The sequence below is a fragment of the Bufo bufo genome, chromosome 6 (genome assembly GCF_905171765.1).
Source record: "Bufo bufo chromosome 6, aBufBuf1.1, whole genome shotgun sequence".
In the NCBI taxonomy this organism is placed as follows: domain Eukaryota; kingdom Metazoa; phylum Chordata; class Amphibia; order Anura; family Bufonidae; genus Bufo; species Bufo bufo.
Window position 1 is genome coordinate 159,526,303 of NC_053394.1, and position 25,022 is coordinate 159,551,324.

Sequence of the window (25,022 nt, forward strand, 5' to 3'; positions counted from 1 at the left end):
GTACGAGGGAGGAGACAGAGACAGATCCGAGAGCGGGCCGAGGTCAAAATCCGGGAGGTCATGTCAGTACAAGAGAAGAGGCAAAGACAAAATCCAAAAGCAAGCCGAGGTCAAAATCCGAGGCAGCGCCAAGGTTCAGGGAGCAGGCAGAAGAGGTGTCAGGAAGCAGATCAAGGGTCAAATCCAAAGGTAAGCTAAATAACAATAATAATACACAGCCTAAGGGACCAAAATCACAGGCAACCTGTAGCCAGCAGGTTGCCTGTATTTATAGTGGGGAGTGAGGGTCATGTGACGTGGCCAGCGAGTGATCAGCTCGGCGCTCAAGGCAGACCTAGGAGCAGGGAGCCTCCCAGCTAGCAAAGCCGCCCTGGGAACGAGGCCAAACACAGATCCTTGCTCCCGAAGCTAAGCAGCAGGTCTGCAGCTGATGGGAGACCGAGTGCGTCTTCGGCGCCCTGTTACAGTAGGTAGACCGAGCCTCTAGGTGCAGCAGCAACGCCTTCATAGCACCTAGAGGCTTAATTAGCATATTATAAAAGTCAGGTTTTTTTTTAGAACGGCGACAGGCAGGGAGTTAACAAACATACTGTTATGTACTGCTGACATTAGCACATCGCTAATTTCAGTCAGTTACATAACGATTTTTCCCATGACAGAAACCGTTTAAGCCGGAAATCATAGTCAATAGCGATTTGGTGGTAACATAGTAACATAGTACATAAGGCCGAAAAAAGACATTTGTCCATCCAGTTCGGCCTGTTATCCTGCAAGTTGATCCAGAGGAAGGCAAAAAACCCTGTGAGGTAGAAGCCAATTTTCTCCACTTTAGGGGAATAAAAAATTTCTTCCCGACTCCAATCAGAATAACTCCCTGGATCAACGACCCCTCTCTAGTAGCCATAGCCTGTAATATTATTACGCTCTAGAAACACATCCAGGCCCCTCTTGAATTCCTTTATTGTACTCACCATCACCACCTCCTCAGGCAGAGAGTTCCATAGTCTCACTGCTCTTACCGTAAAGAATCCTCTTCTATGTTTGTGTACAAACCTTCTTTCCTCCAGACGCAGAGGATGTCCCCTCGTCACAGTCACAGTCCTGGGGATAAATAGCTGATGGGATAGATCTCTGTACTGACCCCTGATATATTTATACATATTAATTAGATCTCCCCTCAGTCGTCTTTTTTCTAAAGTGAATAACCCTAATTTTGATAATCTTTCAGGGTACTGTAGTTGCCCCATTCCAGTTATTACTTTAGTTGCCCTCCTCTGAACCCTCTCTAGCTCTGCTATGTCTGCCTTGTTTACAGGAGCCCAGAACTGTACACAGTACTCCATGTGTGGTCTGACTAGCGATTTGGTGAAGTAGAAGATCTGGCAACTTAGGATCCTGCGAGATACAACAGGCAACTCTTTGCCAGAACAGCCTGCCAGATCTCCAAACGTAGACTAAGCCAGTTTTCTTTTACATCAGTTTTGATAAATCTCCCCCATTATGTTCTGCTCTTGAAGGCAGGTTCATCCATCAGTTGTGACAGTCCTTACATTATTCTTTAGAACACTAGCTCTACACTAGAGGCAGCAGGAGATTATGCTTCCTCCAGTGCGGAGCGAGTGTTCCCGATGTACTTGTGGTAAGGTCTTTTTTCTTTAATTGGTGGCACTAACAGTGGTTGGGGGAAGGCATGGATGTCACTATATAGAGTGGGGACACTGTATGGGGGTATAACTGAGACTGAGGGCACTGCATGGGGGCTAACATTGCAACTGGGGGTTTATTTACTACTCATAACATAAGGGCATTACTTCAGTTGGGGGTGTGGTTTAATATGAATTTAACTTTATCTGACAAAAAGATGTCCCGGGTGCTCTTCATAACTTCCACAGTGTGATATAAGGTGTGAATATCAGGATAATACTACATATCATAATGAAGTCTCACCATATTTGCGTGCCAGGTATCGCAGGATGGTGCAACTCTGATACAGAACAAAGTCTCCATCCTGAAAACGAGGAAGTTGCCCAAAGACCTGAGAAAAATCCACAAAGAATCATGCAAAATATTACATAAAACAATGTATGGGGTCCATGTACAGTGAGGAACAGAAGTATTTGAACACCCTGCGATTTTGCAAGTTCTCCCACTTAGAAATCATGGAGGGGTCTGAACTTCACATTGTAGGTGCTGTGCTGCTACGCAGTTAAAATCTTTATAGTTTAATTCATTGAACCATTCATATATTCTATATTTGGTTATATGCTCCCATCTAGTGGTCGTTTTTGGTATTGCACTTGTTTTTCTGTTCGCGATATCTGTGATCATTTCCTTGCTCCACCCCTTCTTCTGTATACCTCACTTATTGTTTGTTCATACTGCTCCAGCATATGCACAGATACACATGTATTCTCATGTGCGCTTATGAAAGTATCATCTTTTGACCGCACAATACCGGAATCCATCTGTTCTGCTGTACTTTGTTATCTGGCTTACAGAATAAAGCAATTTACACTCATAAACTCGGTGTTGGTGAGTTCAAGCTATCTGATGAGGATTGTCCGCAGTGATTATATCTGCTTATATAGTCCAGGCATAGAGGTCTCACAAGGGATAAATCGCTATTACAACAATCGGAGTCAGAATAGGTGCATTCCCACTCTGAGAGACAGAATAAAATAAAATAAATCAGGAAATCACATTGTATGATTTTAAAATAATTTATTTGTCTTGCACTGCTGAACATAAGTATTTGAACACCTGAGAAACAGCAAGAATTCTATCTTTCAAAGACCTGTTACTGTGACTTAGTAGCACCTGTCTGAGCTCTTTAAAGACACATGTCCGCCCCATAGTCAGTCAGACGACAACTACTACCATGGGCAAGACCAAAGAGCTGTCAAAAGACACCAGAGACAAAATTGTGGACCTCCACAAGGCTGGAAAGGGCTACGGGGCAATTGCCAAGCAGCTTGGTGAAAATAGATCAACTGTTGGAGCAATTGTTATAAAATGGAAGAGGCTAAAGATGACTGTCAGTCTCCCTCGGACTGGGGCTCCATGCAAGATCTCACCTCGTAGGGTATCACTGATGATAAGAAAGGTGAGGAATCAGCCCAGAACTACAAGGGAGGAGCTGGTCAATGACATGAAGAGAGCTGGGACCACAGTTTCAAAGGTCACTGTCAGTAGAACACTACACTGTCATAGTTTCAAATCATGTATTGCAAGGAAGGTTCCCCTGTTCAAGTTATCACATGTCCACGCCCGTCTGAAGTTTGCCAATGAACATGTTGATGATCCAGAGGAGGCATGGGAGAAAGTCATGTGGTCAGATGAGACCAAAGTGGAACTTTTTGGTCTAAATTTCACTCGTCGTGTTTGGAGTAAAAAGAAGTATGAGTTGCATCCCAAGAACACCATCCCTACTGTGAAGCATGGGGGTGGTAACATCATGCTTTGGGGCTGCTTTTCTGCGAAGGGGACAGGACGACTGCACTGTATTAAGGAGAGGATGAATGGGGCCATTTATTGTGAGATTTTGAGCAACAACCTCCTTCCCTCAGTCAGAGCATTGATGATGGGTTGTGGCTGGGTCTTCCAACATGACAACGACCCAAAGCACATAGCCAGGATAACCAAGGAGTGGCTCTGTAAGAAGCATATCAAGGTTCTGGAGTGGCCTAGCCAGTCTCCAGACCTAAATCCAATAGAACATCTTTGGAGGGAGCTGAAACTCCGGGTTGCTCAGCAACAGCCCGAAACCTGACAGATCTAGAGGATCCCTGTTGCAGTGTGTGCAAACCTGGTTAAGAACTACAGGAAATGTTTGACCTCTGTAATTGCAAACAGAGGCTTCTGTACCAAATATTAACACTGATTTTCTCAGGTGTTCAAATACTTATGTTCAGCAGTGCAAGACAAATAAATTATTAAAAAATCACACAATGTGATTTCCTGATTTTTTTTTATTATTCTGTCTCTCAGAGTGGGAATGCACCTACAATGTGAATTTCAGACCCCTCCATAATTTCTAAGTGGGAGAACTTGCAAAATCGCAGGGTGTCCAAATACTTCTGTTCCTCACTGAAGACAAAACTGGAAGATATGACTGTCAAGAGGCTAGAGGGATAAGACAACATCCTATTGTGGGCCTTGGTGCGAAAGTTACACCTGGGCCTATCGTCACGGCCTTCCCGCTGCTTACCCTAATGCACGTGACCGGTGGTTGTGACGTCACTAGTCTACTAGGGTAAGCAGAGAAAGACCTTGGAGCTCACAGAACCACCAGGGCCTTCTCAAATAGCTGATCGGCAGGATCCTGGGTGTTAAACCCTCATTGATCAGATGCTGATGACCTATCCAGAAGATAGGTCATCAGTTACAAGGATTAAATGACTAACTTTTAGCAAGCCATTAAAAGGTATCAATCACTGAGGAATCAAATTTTTTTTATAATCTACAATATACATGGACAGTAGTGGCAATATCTGGTCACTAGATGTTGCTGTTGCATAACAAATGGAGAGCAGAGGCTAGACCTTCTGATGTCACTGCTGATGTCAGGAGGAGTATACAAGGACTGGAAGAGCCATCTTGAGGGAGTTTGGGCACAAGTAGGGTTGCCACCCATACAGGAATGACCCGGACAGTCCGTGTTTGTAATCCTGTGCCCGGGTACAAGCATTTCTCAGACCAGGGCACAGTGATCAACTGTGAGTGATGTGATGCTAGCGCAGGGCGGCGCTGACTTCCGACACGCCCACCATCCCTCCCTCCCGTTCGGGTTTGCAGTTACTCACTTTCTAGGGGGTGGAGTGAGCACTAGGAAGGCCAGTTTAACCCCTTAAGGACCCATGATGTACATGTACGTCATTTCTTTGCGGGACTTAAAGACCCATGACATACATGTACTCCATGGGGATCGGGCAGGTGCAGGAGCTGCGCCCGCCTGATCAGCGGCAGGGATCCCTTCATGTGCCGCGGTCATCGCTGACCGCGGCACGTGTGATGTCGGGCGGGGATCGGAGCTGCCATCGGGTCCCTGTGCTGCTGTGATGGAGACCTGATGGCATGGAAGGCAGCCCGAAGCCTTCCTTAGGAATCGGGCTGCCTTCCGGTGGAGAGCCTGTGAGATCCAGCCCCCTGGATCTCACAGGCAGGAAGCTGTATGAGTAATACACACTGTGTTACACATACAGCCAATGCATTCCAATACAGAAGTATTGTAATGCATTGTAAAGGGGATCAGACCCCCAAAAGTTGAAGTCCCAAAGTGGGACAAAAAATAAAGTGAAAAAAAGTTGAAAGTAAAAGAAAAAAAAAAAGTAATTTTCCCCAAATGAAGTAACACATTGATTGTAAAAAATAGGGAAAAAAAGAAAAGTAGACATAGTAGGTATCGCCGCAACCGTAATGACTGGCTCTATAAAAAAAAATGGTGCTAAATAAAAAAAAAAAATTGTCACCTTACATCACTAAAAGTACAACACCAAGCGATCAAAAAGGCATATGCCGGCCAAAATAGCACCAATTGAACCGTCACCTAATCACGCAAAAAATGAGCCCCTACCTAAGGCAATCGCCCAAAAAATAAAAATAAACTATGGCTCAGAATATGGAGACACTAAAACATAGTTTTTTTGGTTTTTAAAAATGCTGTTATTTGTAAAACTTAAGTAAATAGAAAAAAGTATACATATTAGGTATCGCCGCTTCCAAAAGAACCTGCTCTATAAAAATATCACATGACTTAACCCCTCAGGTGAACACCGTAATTTTTAAAAAATAAAAACGGTGTAAAAAAATACATTTTTTGTCACCTTACATCACAAAAAGTGTGATAGCAAGTGATCAAAAAATCATATGCACCCCAAAATAGTGCCAATCAAACCGTCATCTCATCCCGCAAAAATCATACCCTACCTAAGATAATCGCCAAAAACTGAAAAAACTATGGCTCTCAGACTATGAAGACACTACATGATTTTTTTGTTTCAAAAATGAAATCATTGTGTAAAACTTACATAAATAAAAAATTTAGACATATTAGGTATCGCCGCACCCGTAGAAACCTGCTCTATAAAAATATGACATGACCTAACACCTCAGGTGAATACTGTAAAAAAGCAATTTTTTTGTCACCTTACATCACAAAAAGTGTAATAGCAAGGGATCAAAAAGTCATATGCACCCTATAATAGTACCAATCAAACTATCATCTCATCCCCAAAAAAATGAGCCCCTACACAAGACATTCGCCCCAAAAAAAAAAAAAAACTACGGCTTTCAGAAAGTGGAGACACTAAAAAATATAATTTTTTCAAAGATGCTTTGTTATGTAAAACTTAAACAAACAACCAAAAAAAGTCATATTTGGTATTGTCGCGTCCGTAACAACCTGCTCTATAAAAATACCACATGATGTAACCTGTCAGATGAATGTTGTAAATAACAAAAAATAAAAACGTTGCCAAAATAGCTATTTCTTGTTACCTTGCCTCACAAAAAGTGTAATATAGGGCAACCAAAAATCATATGTACTCTAAAACAGTACCAACAAAACTGCCACCTTGTCCCATAGTTTCCAAAATGGGGTCACTTTTTTGGGAGTTTCTACTCTAGGGGTGCATCAGGGCAGTGCCATCTTAAGAGCATTATAGGCCCCCGGGCAATACAGTGCACTGGGGCCCTGTCTACACAATCACGCACTAGAATAAAAATGCAAATTATCAATAAGGCGATATTTATTGGTACTTTCAACAAAATCAGTGTTTAATATAGGAATAATATATAGGGGGGGCACAAAGATACCACAGTCAAAAATGGGGGGGCAAAAACAAAATAAGTATATATAAATAAGATTACAAAATATGAGAGAATTGCGGTCTGCAGGGATACATTTATAATAAAACTATTTACTTACAAAAGAAGCTGTTCAGTCGTCTGCTGTGCCGTCCTCTGCTCGCTTCCGCGGATTCTTTCCCCTTCTTTCTGTCTCTCGTCAGTGCGCAGGCGCACTGTTATGGTGGATCTGTGGAAGACACACTGTTATGGGGGCATCTGTGGATGACAGTGTTATTATGCCTCTCATTAGCCCCCATATGCTGCCTCTCATCATTAGCCCCCATATGCCTCATCATTAGCCCCCATATGCCTCATCATTAGCCCCCATATGCCTCTCATCATTAGCCCCCATATGCCTCTCCATTAGCCCCCATATGCCTCTCCATTAGCCCCCATATGCCTCTCCATTAGCCCCCATATGCCTCATTAGCCCCCATATGCCTCTCCATTAGCCCCCATATGCCTCATTAGCCCCCATATGCCTCATTAGCCCCCATATGCCTCTCCATTAGCCCCCATATGCCTCTCCATTAGCCCCCATATGCCTCTCCATTAGCCCCCATATGCCTCTCCATTAGCCCCCATATGCCTCTCCATTAGCCCCCATATGCCTCTCCATTAGCCCCCATATGCCTCTCCATTAGCCCCCATATGCCTCATTAGCCCCCATATGCCTCTCCATTAGCCCCCATATGCCTCTCCATTAGCCCCCATATGCCTCATTAGCCCCCATATGCCTCTCCATTAGCCCCCATATGCCTCTCCATTAGCCCCCATATGCCTCATTAGCCCCCATATGCCTCTCCATTAGCCCCCATATGCCTCATTAGCCCCCATATGCCTCTCCATTAGCCCCCATATGCCTCTCCATTAGCCCCCATATGCCTCATTAGCCCCCATATGCCTCTCCATTAGCCCCCATATGCCTCTCCATTAGCCCCCATATGCCTCATTAGCCCCCATATGCCTCTCCATTAGCCCCCATATGCCTCTCCATTAGCCCCCATATGCCTCTCCATTAGCCCCCATATGCCTCTCCATTAGCCCCCATATGCCTCTCCATTAGCCCCCATATGCCTCTCCATTAGCCCCCATATGCCTCATTAGCCCCCATATGCCTCTCCATTAGCCCCCATATGCCTCATTAGCCCCCATATGCCTCTCCATTAGCCCCCATATGCCTCTCCATTAGCCCCCATATGCCTCATTAGCCCCCATATGCCTCTCCATTAGCCCCCATATGCCTCTCCATTAGCCCCCATATGCCTCTCCATTAGCCCCCATATGCCTCTCCATTAGCCCCCATATGCCTCTCCATTAGCCCCCATATGCCTCTCCATTAGCCCCCATATGCCTCTCCATTAGCCCCCATATGCCTCTCCATTAGCCCCCATATGCCTCATTAGCCCCCATATGCCTCTCCATTAGCCCCCATATGCCTCATTAGCCCCCATATGCCTCTCCATTAGCCCCCATATGCCTCTCCATTAGCCCCCATATGCCTCATTAGCCCCCATATGCCTCTCCATTAGCCCCCATATGCCTCTCCATTAGCCCCCATATGCCTCATTAGCCCCCATATGCCTCTCCATTAGCCCCCATATGCCTCTCCATTAGCCCCCATATGCCTCATTAGCCCCCATATGCCTCTCCATTAGCCCCCATATGCCTCTCCATTAGCCCCCATATGCCTCATTAGCCCCCATATGCCTCTCCATTAGCCCCCATATGCCTCTCCATTAGCCCCCCATATGCCTCTCTCCATTAGCCCCCCATATGCCTCTCTCCATTAGCCCCCCATATGCCTCTCCATTAGCCCCCCATATGCCTCTCCATTAGCCCCCATATGCCTCTCCATTAGCCCCCATATGCCTCTCCATTAGCCCCCTTATGCCCCCAGCAGCCACATTTTCTTATAAAATAAAAAATCACTTACCTCTCCTGCTCCTGGACGCCGCCTGCCTCTCCTCAGTCGACTCTGTGCTCTGAACTGGCGCGCACAGCGTGAGGTCACAGAGCGCCCTCACGCTGTGCGCAGCCCTGCACAGCCGACAGCCGAGGACCAGGAAGTGGTGAGTACAGAGCGTTCACCACTTCCTGGTCTCTCGGTTCTAATGAGCGCTTCCATAATGGAAGCGCTCATTAGTATTCAACTGGGGGGGCAACCTGTGTGTGTTAGGCGGCCGTTCCCGCGGGTGGTGGGTTCACTGGGCAGGCGGGCCCCCAGGCAAGTGGGGCCCCCGGGCAACTGCCCAGCGTGCCCATTGGAAAAGACGGCCCTGCATCAGGGGGGCTTCAAATGGGACATGGTGTCAAAAAAACAGCCCAGCAAAATCTGCCTTCCAAAAACCGTATGGCGTTCCTTTCCTTCTGCCCAATGCCGTGTGTCCGTACAGCAGTTTCCGACCACATATGAGGTGTTTCTGTAAACTACAGAATCAGGGTAATAAATATTGAGTTTTGTTTGGCTGTTGCTTTGCAAATGGAAAAAATGGATTCAAATGGAAATTCTGCCAAAAAAGTAAAATTCTGAAATGTCATCTCTATTTTCCATTAATTCTTGTGTTCCACCTAAAGAGTTAGCAAAGTTTGTAAAATCAGTTTTGTATACCTTTTAGGGGTGAAGTTTCTAAAATGGGGTCACTTTTTTGGAGTTTTTACTCTAGGGTTGCATTAGGGTGGCTTCAAATGGGACATGGTGTCAAAAAACCAGTCCAGAAAAATCTGCCTTCCAAAAACTGTATGGCATTCCTTTCCTTCTGCGCCCCCTGCCGTGTGCTCGTACAGCAGTTTATGACCAAATATGGGGTGTTTCTGTAAACTAAAGAATCAGGGCCATAAATATTGAGTTTTGTTTGGCTGTTAACTCTTGCTTTGTAACTGGAAAAAATTGATTAAAATGGAAAATCTGCCAAAAAAGTGAAATCTTGAAATTTTATCTCTATTCTCCATTAACTCTTGTGGAACACCTAAAGAGTTAACAACGTTTGTAAAATCAGTTTTGAATACCTTGAGGGGTGTAGTTTGTAAAATGGGGTTATTTTTGGGTGGTTTCTATTATGTAAGCCTCACAAAGTGACTTCACACACTGATAGCAACACACTGATAGCAACACCGCAGGAGAAATGCTAGCACAGGCTTCCAGTATCCGTAGTTTCAGGTGCTGCACATCTCGTATCTTCACAGCATAGATGATTGCCTTCAGATGATACGAGATGTGCAGCACCTGAAACTACGGATAGTGGAAGCCTGTGCTAGCATTTCTCCTGCGGTATTGCTATCAGTGTGTGAAGAGTGGGAGAAGAGGGTTGCATTGACAATCCAACACAATGGGCAGCACATTGAACACATTTTATAAGTGGTCAGAAACTTGTAAATAACTCATGAAAGAATAAAGTTACGTTAAAACCAAGCACACCATTGTTTTTCTTGTGAAATTCCCAATAAGTTTGATGTGTCACATGACCCTCTTCCTATTGAAAAAACTAAAGTTGGATTCAAAATGGCCGACTTCAAAATGGCCGCCATGGTCATCACCCATCTTGAAAAGTTTCCCCCCTCACATATACTAATGTGCTACAAACAGGAAGTTAATATCACCAACCATTCCCATTTTATTAAGGTGTATCCATATAAATGGCCCACCCTGTAGATAGGTTTGGTTCTGATACTATATCTTTTCAGTAAAATTGCTTCTGCAACCATTTTCACACACAAGGTTTGCTTCTGCAACCATTTTCACACAAAAGGGATTTAGTGCATAAGAAGTCTTAGGTATATGCTTCACACACCACAGGTTATCTGCATCAACTGCATGCTCTAACTAAATAAGATCAAGACCAAGAGTTTTCTCACTGCATTTTTCTTCAGATCTCTTATCCCTGCAGCCCAATCCTGCATCTCCACCTCATCATCAGTCCATGAGACACCTTGATCTCCAAGCAGCAGCCGTATTGCCTCAGCTCTCCCTAGGAAAACACAGAAGAGTTTAGCATTATAACTGCTGCCAGCAATGTGTTGGGTAAAAGCAGAGACTATTTACTTTTGGTTGATGGTTACAGGTAGTATTGAGCGAATCAAAGTGAAACTAATTGAATAATACGAATTTCAGGAAAACTTTGATTCACCACGAATTTCTTCTCGCTTCGTTGTAGCAAATAAATTTTTTCCTAAAATGGCGGCTAAACATGTTACAAAGTGAAAGTAATTAGCCTGGGAAGGAGATATGACCCATAATGACATGCAGCCAGCCAATCAGCATATAGCATTTCCATGTGATGTCACAGCCCTATAAAAAGCCTAACCCCGCTCGGTCTCTGCCATTTTACTGTGAGCTAAGCATAGGGAGAGACGTGGCAAGTGCTAGGGACAGTGTTTTAGCAATCTTTTAATTGTAGAATATTGGATAGGGACAGTGCAGGTACAGTGTAGGGAGATTGTAGGGAGAGTTTTTGGACACTGTAGGTAGAGCATAGGAAGACTACATCTGTGCATCTTGTTCTACTGCTGTGCCATTCATTCTTGATCTGTGATGTTATACATAGACTGACTATCCACCAGACTCTCAACAGTCGGTCTTATATACAGGAGCGTGCACCTAGTTAATCTGCTAAGCCATTAATAATTAATCAGTTTAGTTATACATAGACGTACAGTGCAGCATACTCATTGTCAACAGGCAGTGTAATATATAGGTGCATTTTTCTACTCTATCTGCTGCACCATTCATACTTCATCTGTTAAATTACTGATTCCGTTTTTGATTTTGATTTGATTCAACTTTATTGTTATTACACATGTATAAATACAGAGTAACGAGATACAGTTTGCATCTAATCAGAAGTGCAAAGAGCAGCAAGTGCAATAAAAACAAGTTATATACAGATAAGGGTAGGGTAGAAGGTAGGAATAGTTATGTACAGATTATGTACAAATATGTTAAGTATACAGGTGTTTATATTGCTATACAGAGAGCAAATATACAGATGTACTATGAACAAATATACAGATGTACTGATGTATACATACACTGCGTGCAGAATTATTAGGCAAATGAGTATTTTGACCACATCATCCTCTTTATGCATGTTGTCTTACTCCAAGCTGTATAGGCTCGAAAGCCTACTACCAATTAAGCATATTAGGTGATGTGCATCTCTGTAATGAGAAGGGGTGTGGTCTAATGACATCAACACCCTATATCAGCAGTGCATAATTATTAGGCAACTTCCTTTCCTTTGGCAAAATGGGTCAAAAGAAGGACTTGACAGGCTCAGAAAAGTCAAAAATAGTGAGATATCTTGCAGAGGGATGCAGCACTCTTAAAATTGCAAAGCTTCTGAAGCGTGATCATCGAACAATCAAGCGTTTCATTCAAAATAGTCAACAGGGTCGCAAGAAGCGTGTGGAAAAACCAAGGCGCAAAATAACTGCCCATGAACTGAGAAAAGTCAAGCGTGCAGCTGCCAAGATGCCACTTGCCACCAGTTTGGCCATATTTCAGAGCTGCAACATCACTGGAGTGCCCAAAAGCACAAGGTGTGCAATACTCAGAGACATGGCCAAGGTAAGAAAGGCTGAAAGACGACCACCACTGAACAAGACACACAAGCTGAAACGTCAAGACTGGGCCAAGAAATATCTCAAGACTGATTTTTCTAAGGTTTTATGGACTGATGAAATGAGAGTGAGTCTTGATGGGCCAGATGGATGGGCCCGTGGCTGGATTGGTAAAGGGCAGAGAGCTCCAGTCCGACTCAGACGCCAGCAAGGTGGAGGTGGAGTACTGGTTTGGGCTGGTATCATCAAAGATGAGCTTGTGGGGCCTTTTCGGGTTGAGGATGGAGTCAAGCTCAACTCCCAGTCCTACTGCCAGTTTCTGGAAGACACCTTCTTCAAGCAGTGGTACAGGAAGAAGTCTGCATCCTTCAAGAAAAACATGATTTTCATGCAGGACAATGCTCCATCACACGCGTCCAAGTACTCCACAGCGTGGCTGGCAAGAAAGGGTATAAAAGAAGAAAATCTAATGACATGGCCTCCTTGTTCACCTGATCTGAACCCCATTGAGAACCTGTGGTCCATCATCAAATGTGAGATTTACAAGGAGGGAAAACAGTACACCTCTCTGAACAGTGTCTGGGAGGCTGTGGTTGCTGGTGCACACAATGTTGATGGTGAACAGATCAAAACACTGACAGAATCCATGGATGGCAGGCTTTTGAGTGTCCTTGCAAAGAAAGGTGGCTATATTGGTCACTGATTTGTTTTTGTTTTGTTTTTGAATGTCAGAAATGTATATTTGTGAATGTTGAGATGTTACATTGGTTTCACTGGTAAAAATAAATAATTGAAATGGGTATATATTTGTTTTTTGTTAAGTTGCCTAATAATTATGCACAGTAATAGTCACCTGCACACACATATATCCCCCTAAAATAGCTAAAACTAAAAACAAACTAAAAACTACTTCCAAAAATATTCAGCTTTGATATTAATGAGTTTTTTGGGTTCATTGAGAACATGGTTGTTGTTCAATAATAAAATTAATCCTCAAAAATACAACTTGCCTAATAATTCTGCACTCCCTGTATATACCGATATGCAGATGTGCTAATGTATGCGTATACAGGTGAAACTCGAAAAATTAGAATATCGTGCAAAGTTCATTTATTTCAGTAATGCAACTTAAAAGGTGAAACTAATATATGAGATAGACTTATTACATGCAAAGCGAGATATTTCAAGCCTTTATTTGTTATAATTTGGATGATTATGGCTTACAGCTTATAAAAACCACAAAGTCCCAATCTCAGGTACCCTTTGCTCAGGGGGTATGAATTAATTAGCTGATGTAGGAAAGCACAAGGGGCCGTCATTGACGGAAGATATGTGTCACCGAGGTTCCTGGCCTCGGTGAGGTAAGACCCGGTAATTTTAAGTGTCAGCTAGTGCTCACTGACACTATTGGTTATTTAGTGTGGCTGTAAAGCGGATCCAAGCCAGCTCTTACTGGGAGCAGCCAAAGTGCAGGGTGGGTGGCTGTTCCCCACGCTCCAGGCCGGGTTTTGGTTAGGGATATAAAACCCAGCCAGCAGTCTCAGCTGGGTGTGGATTATCCTCCATTTCACAGTGAATCTGTGGAGTCTCTGTGGTTTTGGGATCTGCATGATGTGTGCCGTACTAAAGGGCTGAGAGCCACATTGCTGGGAAGCATGCCCTTAATGCCTGTTGTGGATTGCTACTGCCAAAACCACTGACAAGGTGAATGCTTTTTGTTCTGTGGACTTGCCATGGTGTGAATGAACACCAAGACGACAAACTGTCATTTTTGTTTATGTGTGAATAAACACTGCACTGTTTAACCGCTTGCCGCACATGTAACGCCGAAAGGCGTCATTGCGGCGGCTCTCCCAGGCTACGCTAACGCCGATTGGCGTCATCTCGCGTGAGCCGAGATTTCCTGTGAACGCGCGCACACAGGCGCGCGCGTTCACAGGATCGGAAGTTAAGCGAGTGGATCTTCAGCCTGCCAGCGGCGATCGATCACTGGCAGGCTGGAGATGTGATTTTTTTAACCCCTAACAGGTATATTAGACGCTGTTTTGATAACAGCGTCTAATATACCTGCTACCTGGTCCTCTGGTGGTCCCTTTTGTTTGGATCAACCACCAGAGGATACATGGATCGGATCCGCAAAACACATACAGACGTCTGAATGGAGCCTTACAGGGGGGTGATCACCCCATATAGACTCCCTGATCACCCCCCTGTCATTGATCACCCCCTTGTAAGGCTCCATTCAGACGTCCGTATGATTTTTACGGATCCACTGATACATGGATCGGATCCGCAAAACACATACGGACATCTGAATGGAGCCTGACAGGGGGGTGATCAATGACAGGGGGGTGATCACCCCATATAGACTCCCTGATCACCCCCCCTGTCATTGATCACCCCCCTGTCATTGATCACCCCCCTGTAAGGCTGCATTCAGATGTCCGTATGTTTTTTACGGATCCACGGATACATGGATTGGATCCGCAAAACACATACGGACATCTGAATGGAGCCTGACAGGGGGGTGATCAATGACAGGGGGGTGATCACCCCATATAGACTCCCTGATCACCCCCCTGTCATTGATCACGCCCCTGTCATTGATCACTCCCCTGTAAGGCTCCATTCAGACATTTTTTTGGCCCAAGTTAGCGGAAATTTATTTATTTTTCTTACAAAGTCTCATATTCCACTAACTTGTGTCAAAAAATAAAATCTCACATGAACTCACCATACCCCTCACGGAATCCAAATGCGTAAATTTTTTTAGACATTTTTATTCCAGACTTCTTCTCACGCTTTAGGGCCCCTAGAATGCCAGGGCAGTATAAATACCCCACATGTGACCCCATTTCGGAAAGAAGACACCCCAAGGTATTCGCTGAGGGGCATATTGAGTCCATGAAAGATTGAAATTTTTGTCCCAAGTTAGCGGAAAGGGAGACTTTGTGAGAAAAAAAAAAAAAATCAATTTCCGCTAACTTGTGCCAAAAAAAATAAAATTCTATGAACTCGCATGCCCCTCATTGAATACCTTGGGGTGTCTTCTTTCCAAAATGGGGTCACATGTGGGGTATTTATACTGCCCTGGCATTTTAGGGGCCCTAAAGCGTGAGAAGAAGTCTGGGATCCAAATGTCTAAAAATGCCCTCATAAAAGGAATGTGGGCCCCTTTGCGCATCTAGGCTGCAAAAAAGTGTCACACATCTGGTATCGCCGTACTCAGGAGAAGTTGGGCAATGTGTTTTGGGGTGTCATTTTACATATACCCATGCTGGGTGAGAGAAATATCTTGGTCAAATGCCAACTTTGTATAAAAAATGGGAAAAGTTGTCTTTTGCCGAGATATTTATCAGCCTAGGTGGGCAAAGGGGCCCACATTCCAAAGAGCACCTTTCGGATTTCACAGGTCATTTACCTACTTACCACACATTAGGGCCCCTAGAATGCCAGGGCAGTATAACTACCCCACAAGTGACCCCATTTTGGAAAGAAGACACCCCAAGGTATCCCGTGAGGGGCATGGCAAGTTCCTAGAATTTTTTATTTTTTGTCACAAGTTAGCGGAAAATGATGATTTTTTTTTTCTTACTAAGTCTCATTTTCCGCTAACTTGTGACAAAAAATAAAAAATTCTAGGAACTCGCCATGCCCCTCACGGAATACCTTGGGGTGTCTTCTTTCCAAAATGGGGTCACTTGTGGGGTAGTTATACTGCCCTGGCATTCTAGGGGCCCAAATGTGTGGTAAGTAGTTTGAAATCTAAATCTGTAAAAAATGGCCGGTGAAATCCGAAAGGTGCTCTTTGGAATGTGGGCCCCTTTTCCCACCTAGGCTGCAAAAAAGTGTCACACATGTGGTATCTCCGTACTCAGGAGAAGTTGGGCAATGTGTTTTGGGGTGTCATTTTACATATACCCATGCTGGGTGAGAGAAATATCTTGGCAAAAGACAACTTTTCCCATTTTTTTATACAAAGTTGGCATTGACCAAGATATTTATCTCACCCAGCATGGGTATATGTAAAATAACACCCCAAAACACATTGCCCAACTTCTCCTGAGTACGGAGATGCCAGATGTGTGACACTTTTTTGCAGCCTAGGTGGACAAAGGGGCCCACATTCCAAAGAGCACCTTTCGGATTTCACCGGCCATTTTTTACAGATTTTGATTTCAAACTACTTACCACACATTCGGGCCCCTAGAATGCCAGGGCAGTATAACTACCCCACAAGTGACCCCATTTTGTAAAGAAGGCACCCCAAGGTATTCGCTGATGGGCATAGTGAGTTCATAGAAGTTTTTATTTTTTGTCACAAGTTAGTGGAATATGAGACTTTGTAAGTAAAAAAAATAAAAAATCATCATTTTCCGCTAACTTGTGACAAAAAATAAAAAGTTCTATGAACTCACTATGCCCATCAGCGAATACCTTAGGGTGTCTACTTTCCGAAATGGGGTCATTTGTGGGGTGTTTGTACTGTCTGGCCATTGTAGAACCTCAGGAAACATGACAGGTGGTAAGTTGCATGACCGAGCAATAAACCGCTAAAGTTGTGGAGTGCCGATTTGTAAAAAAGGGCCTGGTCACTAGGAGGGTATAAACCTGTGGTCCTTAAGTGGTTAAGTCAAAGACTTTGTTTATGCCTCTGTACTGCATCCGCTAATCTGCCTACCAGAGCGAATCCCCGAAAGGCCGAAAAGTTTTTGTTTTCCCCAGCACAAGTGCATGTCCTACATTAAGCCGGCAAGGTTACGACCCGTGTCCCTCGACAAAATAGAGGCGGTCGCGAAGGCCCTTGTGGAGGCTAACTTGCAGCAGCAGGAGGCTAACAAGCAGCAGCAGGAAACTAATCAGCTGCTATTGCAACATGTGATGGCATTGCAAGTGGCAGGAGCATCCCTGAGCCGTGAGGGAAAAGTTACCCTGAGACCAGTGGGCTGAGGTTGTCGCTCTTTTTCTGGCATCTGGACCTCAGCAAGTGTTTTTAGATCTCCCCGATGATCAAGTGGCCGACTACCAGACCGTGAAAGATCCTGGCGAGACTGGGGGTGAATGTGTTGGTCTGAGCCTAGAGAGTGCATCAGTGGGAATTGAACCTGGCTGAACCCGCCAGATCGCAGTATTATGACCTGTTACACTGTTTGCAAAAATGGCTGCAGCCTGATGTACTGACCCCCACTGCTATGTGTTCTGGAGGGCTTTGCCTTACCCCCTCCAGCACTGGATCAGATAGGTGTCTCTGGGTAATGCCTTGGAGATGGTTGACCTGGTGGAGAGCTACAAGGCCACCAGAAATCTACAGGGGAGTTCTTCTGGGAGGGGGCCAGTCAAACCCTGGAAATCTCCACCCCAGACCTGACGGCCGGTGCCAGCCAAACCCACCCGGGACATACCCCCTGTACACCCAGCCCCGGTGGTCTGCTGGCTATGTCAGGAGCCTGGACACATAAGGGCCGACTGTCCCCATCGGGGTGAACCCATGGACACCAACTATGGCTACAGCCACAAAATTACAGTATGAACTCATAATTGGGAGAGACTTCTCCGGTTTCCCGGCACTATGGCCGTATACGAAAGTTACCGATACCTGGGAGACAGATGTGACCCTAGCAGATTTTGCTGGACAGTTTTTTTTTGACAACATGTCCCATTTGAAGCCCCCCTGATGCACCCCTAGAGTAGAAACTCCATAAAAGTGACCCCATCTAAGAAACTACACCCCTCAAGGTATTCAAAACTGATTTTACAAACTTTGTTAACCCTTTAGGTGTTGCACAAGATTTAATGGAAAATAGAGATACAATTTAAAAATTTCACTTTTTTGGCAGATTTTCCATTTTAATATTTTTTTTCCAGTTACAAAGCAAGGGTTAACAGCCAATCAAAACTCATTATTTATGGCCCTGATTCTGTAGTTTACAGAAACACCCCATATGTGGTCGTAAACTGCTGTACGGGCACAGGGCAGGGCGCAGAAGGAAAGGAATGCCATACAGTTTTTGGAAGGCAGATTTTGCTGGACTGGTTTTTTGACACCATGTCCCATTTGAAGCCGCGCCGATGCACCCCTAGAGTAGAAACTCCAAAAAAGTGACCCCATTTTAGAAACTACGCGATAGGGTGGCAGTTTTGTTGGTACTAGTTTAGGGTACATATCATTTTTGGTTGCTCTATATTACACTTTTTGTGAGGCAAGGTAACAAGAAATAGCTTTTTTGGCACCGTTTTTTTTTGTTATTTACCACATTCATCTGACAGGTTAGATCATGTGGTATTTTTATAGAGCAGGTTGTCATGGACGCGGTGATAACTAATATGTATCCAATTTTTTTATTTATGTAAGTTTTACACAATGATTTCATTTTTTTTAAACAAAAGAAATCATGTTTTGTGTCTCCATAGTCTGAGAGCCATAGTTTTTTCAGTTTTTGGGCGATTATCTTAGGTAGGGTCTCATATTTTGTGGGATGAGATGACGGTTTGATTAGCACTATTTTTGGGTGCATATGACTTTTTGATCGCTTGCTATTACACTGTTTGTGACGTAAGATGACAAAAAATGGCTTTTTTTTACACCGTTTTTATTTTTATTTTTTACGGTGGTCATCTGAGGGGTTAGGTCATGTGATATTTTTATATAGCCAGTCGATACGGACGCGGCGATACCTAATATGTATACTTTTTTTTATTTATGTAAGTTTTACACAATGATTTCATTTTTTAAACAAAAGAAATCATGTTTTAGTGTTTCCATAGTCTAAGAGCCATAATTTTTTGAGTTTTTGGGCGATTATCTTGGGTAGGGTATGATTTTTGCGGGATGAGATGACGGTTTGATTGGTACCATTTTGGCGTACATGCAACTTTTTTGATCACTTTTATTACCTTTTTTGGGAAGTAAGGTGGACAAAATTTCAATTTCCTCATAGTTTTTATTTTTTGATTTTTATGGCGTTCACCATGCGGGGAAAGTAACATGACCGTTTTATAGATCAGGTCGTTACGGACGCAGCGATACCTTATATGTGTAGTGTATTTAATTATTATTTTTTTTTTATTCAGTGATAAATGTGTTTTTTTTATCTTTACTTTATTCACTTTATTTTACATTTTTTTGACCCAGACCCACTTGGTTCTTGAAGATCCAGTGGGTCTGATGTCTGTATAATACAGTACAGTACACTATATAGTGTATTGTACTGTATTTTACTTACACTTTGTCTGAACAGATCTATGCCTTTGGCACAGATCTGTTCAGCACCATGGACAGCAGGATGCCTGAGAAGGCGTCCTGTTACCATGGGAACATTCCCCGTCTGCCACAACTGACAGACGGGGAAGGAGGGGGGCTCCCTCCCTCTGTGACCCGATCCTGTCTGGGGGCTGCAAAGGCACAGCAGCCCCCCGATGGGAGAGGGAGCTCCCTGACTGTTAACCTCTGCTCTTCCATACAGCGGTCCGTATGGACCGCGGTATGGAAAGGGTTAAACGGCTGACATCACAGCACAGATGTCAGCTGTTTATACCAGAGTGTTAGCAATGTGCTGACACTCTGGTATAACCACTGGACACCAATGAATATTCAAGAGGAGGCGGGCGGGGGATCAGGGATTGCAGGGATCAGAAACTGCAGAAAGCGCAGCAGACCGCAGGTCTGAATTGACCTGCGGTTTGCTGCGATCGCCGACACGGGGGGTCACGGGACCCCCCCGCGCATTTAGCCGAGGTGCCTGCTCAATGATTTGAGCAGGCACCTTGTTCCGATCACCGCCCGCCGGGAGGCGGTGATCGGAACAATACATGACGTACCGGTACGTCAAGTGTCCTTAAGGACTCGGGAAACATGCCGTACCGGTACGTCATGTGTCCTTAAGGGGTTAAACCTCAGGTAAGCAAAATTGAGGCAATTCGGAATTTGCCACGACCGGTCACAACTCGGCAAGTAAAGTAGTTTCTGGGAATGGTGGGATATTATGTGAGGTTTGTCCCCCACTTTGCTATAGTCACTGCACCTTTGACAGGCCTTTTGAAGGGACACAAGTCAGTGACGGTTCAATGGAATGAGCAGGCGGAAAAGGCTTTCTCCGCTCTGAAGTCGGCCCTGTGTGGGTCCCCGGTGTTGATTACGCCCGACTTCAAGAGGGAGTTTTTGGTACAGACAGATGCCTCTGAAGTGGGCCTCGGAGCTGTACTCTCTAAGGACATCAATGGGGAGGAGCATCCCGTTGTTTTCCTGAGCCTTAAACTTACCCCAGCCGAGACTATGTACAGTATAGTGGAGAAAGAGTGCCTGGCCATCAAGTGGGCACTCGAGTCTCTCCTCTATTACCTGTTGGGAAGAAAGTTCCGTCTGGTGACCGACCACTCCCCTCTCAAGTGAATGAGCCAAGCCAAAGAGAGGAATGCTCGGGTCACCAGGTGGTTTTTGTCTCTACAGAACTTTTAGTTTTCCGTGGAACATAGGGCAGGCAGGTTACAGGGTAATGCAGATGCCCTGTCCCGGATACACTGTCTGGCAGGTGTTCACCCCCTCAGGGTTGAACAAAGGGGGGAGGTATGTAGGAAGGCCTCGGTGAGGTAATTTTAAGTGTCAGCGGCAGCTAGTGCTGACTGACACTATTGATTATTTTGTGTGGCTGTAAAGCCGATCCGGGTCGGCTCTTACTGGGAGAAGCCAAAGTGCAGGGTGGGTAGCTGTTCCCCACGTTCCAGGCTGGGTTTTGGTTTGGGATAAAAACCCAGCCAGCAGTCTCAGCTGGGCGGATTATCCTCCATCTGATACTGGAGCCTTATCAGTCTGGGTGTTGGAACCTGAGAGTTTGGGCCGGGACTAAGGCCTGCTACATTGTTTGGGGAAAAAGCACGTGGACTTCTGCTTCACCCAAGGGCTTATGTGCTGCAGCCTGGTGTGAACAAACACCAGACGCAAGGTGACTGCTTTTCCTTGAAACTGCTTTTTTTGTTGTCACTTTACTTATGTGTTGTCATTGCCTCTGTACTGCGCGTCCGCAAGCCTCTCTACCAGAGCAAATCCCCACAACAGCTAGACCTGCCAATAACCTCAATACAGTTCCTATGTTTGTGTGTTAAAGACAAAAGCAGAGTTATTTACAGTGACTTCATGTTTGGATATACCTGTTATAACTGTTATACAGTGCCTTGAAAAGGTATTCACCCCCTTGACTTTTTTCGTATTTTGGTGCCTCACAACCTGGAATTAACATGGCATGTTTGAGTATTTGCATCATTTAATTTACAGAACATGCCCACAACTTTGAAGATTTTTTTTATTGTCAAGCAAACAACAAATAGGACAAAATAACAGAAAAAGTCAATGTGCATAACTATTCACCCCCCTAAACTCAATACTTTGTAGGGACACCTTTTGCGGCAATCACAGCTCCAAGTCGCTTTGGATAAGTCTCTATGAGCTTGCCACATCTTACCACTGTGATTTTTGCCCATTTCTTCTTGCAAAACTGATCCAGCTCCTTCAAGTTGGAGGGTTTGCGCTTGTGAACAGCAATCTTTAAGTCTGACCACGGATTTTCTATTGGATTGAGATCTGGGCTTTGACTAGGCCATTCCAACACATTTGCATGTTTCCCCTTAAACCACTCAAGTGCTGCTTTAGCAGAGTGTTTGGGGTAATTGTCCTCCTGGAAGGTGAATCTCTGTCCTAGCTTGAAATCACACACAGAGTGGTACAGGTTTCGCTCAAGAATATCCCTGTACTTAGCACCATCCATCTTTGCCTCAACTCTGACCAGTTTCCCAGTCCCAGCCCCACAGCATGATGCTGCCACCACCATGTCTCACTGTGGGGATGGTGTTCTTTGGGTGATGTGATGTGTTGGGTTTGTGCCAGATATAGTGTCTTCTTTGATGGCCGAAAAGTTAAATTTTTGTCTCATCAGACCAGAGCACCTTCCTCCATACATTTTGGGAGTCTCCCACATGCCTTTTCACAAACTCACAACGTGCCTTTTTGTTTTTTGCTGAAAGTAATGGCTTTCTTCTGGCCACTCTACCATAAAGCCCAGCTCTATAGAGCGTACGGCCTATTGTCGTCCTATGTACAGATACTCCAGTCTCTGCTGTGGAACTTTGCAGCTCCTTCAGGGTTACCTTAGGTCTCTGTGCTGCCTCTCTGATTAATGCCCTCCTTGCCCGGTCCGTGAGTTTTGGTGGGCGGCCGTCTCTTGGCAGGTTTGCTGTTGTGCCATGTTCTTTCCATTTGGTTATGATAGATTTGATGGTGCTCCTGGGAATCATCAAAGATTTGGATATTTTTTTATAACCTAACCCTGACTTATACTTCTCAACAACATTGTCCCTTACTTGTTTGGAGAGTTCCTTGGTCTTCATGGCAGTGTTTGGTTAGTGATGCCTCTTGCTTAGGTGTTGCAGCCTTTGGGGCCTTTCAAAAAAGGTGTGTATATGTAATGACAGATTATGTGACACTTAGATTGCACACAGGTGTACATCATTTCACTAATTATGTGACTTCTGAAGGTATTTGGTTGCACCAGAGCTTTTTATGGGCTTCCTAACAAAGGGGGTGAATACATACGCACTTGCCAATTTAATGTTTTCTATTTCTAAACAATAGTTTTATTTATATTTTTTTTTCTCATTTCACCAACTTAGACTATTGTGTTCTGATCCATCACATAAAATTCAGATTAACAAAACATTGAACTTAAGGCTGTAATGTAACAAAATACAAAAAAAGTCAAGGAGGGGTGAATACTTTTGCAAGGCACTGTATATATTGTGTTCACAGAAGCAGAAAATATAGTATGCCTTTAAGATTCATTATATAATGTAAGTTAAGCTCAATGACACAGCAGAAACAAAAGAAAGCATAGAGTTAAACTGTTGTTGCTTAGCAGGAGTCTTGATCAATCACAGCTAGCCTCACACAGCCCAGGAGTTTTGACTAGGGATGAGCGAACCCGAACTGTATAGTTCGGGTTCGTACAGAATTTTGGGGTGTTCGTGACACGGACCCGAAGCCGAACATTTACGTAAAAGTCCGGGTTCGGGTTCAGTGTTCGGTGCTTTCTTGGCGCTTTTTGAAAGGCTGCGATCAACAAGCGTCATACTACTTGCCCCAAGAGGCCATCACAGCCATGCCTACTATTGGCATGGCTGTGATTGGCCAGTGCAGCATGTGACCCAGCCTCTATTTAAGCTGGAGTCACGTAGCGCCGCACGGCACTCTGCTCTGATCAGTGTAGGGATAGGATGCAGCTGCTGCTGTTAGGGCCAGATTAGGCAGGGATTTACTTACTGAAGTGATCGATGTACAGCTGTGTATCATACAACCTCATGGTTTTTAGGCTGCTCAGAGAGTTTTTCTGTCACTTTTTTCTGGGGTGATCGGCGGCCATTTTGTGTCCTGTGGTGCGCCAGCACAAGCTGCCACCAAGTCCATTTAACCATCAATAGTGTGTTGTTGTTTTTTGCTATATCCTACATCAGGGGCTTGTCTGTGCTTGCTATTTTATTGAGGGGTGAAATACAATTTCCAAAATAGCAGTACCCTAAATCTGGTGTTTCAGCTGTGGCTAGCCAATTGTAATACTGTCTGCTGTCTGGCAAAGGATATATTTTTTTCTGGGTTGAAATACAATTCCCAAATTAGCAATTCCCTAAATCAGTGGTTTCTGCTGTAGCAGGCCAAGTTTAAATCTATCCATAAAAGGGTATATTATATTGAAAATGCTGATAGGGTCATCCTCAATAACTTCACACGCTACCGTGCATTTCCAAGTCTAATTATGCCCGTAAAAGGGATACCTGTCATCCAGGGCCTAAATACTAGGCCTACAATTTATATTCAGCTAAATCTGTGGTTACTGCTGTGGCTGGTCAAGTTATTTAGTGTCCGTCAAAGCACAGTTTTTGTTCTGGGTTGAAATACAATTCCCAAATTAGCAATTCCCTAAATCAGTGGTTTCTGCTGTAGCAGGCCAAGTTTAAATCTATCCATAAAAGGGTATATTACATTGAAGGTGCTGAAAAGGTCATCCTCAATAACTTCACACGCTACCGTGCATTTCCAAGTCTAATTCTGTCTGTAAAAGGAATACCTGTCATCCAGGGCCTAAATACTAGGCCTCCAATTTATATTCAGCTAAATCTGTGGTTACTGCTGTGCCTGTATTAGTGTAATAGGGTACCTAAATAGATAGCCAGATAGTGTTAGGTGCCTGTAAAAAAAGGCCTGAATTTGAATTCAATACATTGGGCCGAATAATTTTTTTCTTATTATGGTGAACGGTAACAATGAGGAAAACATCTAGTAAGGGACGCGGACATGGTCGTGGTGGTGTTAGTGGACCCTCTGGTGCTGGGAGAGGACGTTGCCGTTCTGCCACAGCCACACGTCCTATTGAACCAACTACCTCAGGTCCCAGTAGCCACCAGAATTTACAGCGGTATTTGGTGGGGCCCAATGCCGTTCTAAGGATGGTAAGGCCTGAGCAGGTACAGGCATTAGTCAATTGGGTGGCCGACAGTGGATCCAGCACGTTCACATTATCTCCCACCCAGTCTTCTGCAGAAAGCGCACAGATGGCGCCTGAAAACCAAGCCCATCA

The 25,022-nt window shown here is 44.4% G+C and overlaps 1 protein-coding gene across 1 annotated transcript in view; it reads right to left on the minus strand.

Annotated features, from left to right (window-relative positions):
* LOC121003184 (glutathione S-transferase P 2-like) overlaps positions 1–25,022 on the minus strand; it is a 62,382-nt gene that overhangs the window by 18,080 nt on the left and 19,280 nt on the right. Inside the window, exons 3-4 of the mRNA XM_040434822.1 lie at positions 10,702–10,814; positions 1,948–2,035 (exon numbers count right to left, since the gene is read on the minus strand). Of these exons, the coding sequence (XP_040290756.1) occupies positions 1,948–2,035; positions 10,702–10,814 (201 nt within the window). The remainder of the gene's footprint in view (positions 1–1,947; positions 2,036–10,701; positions 10,815–25,022) is intronic.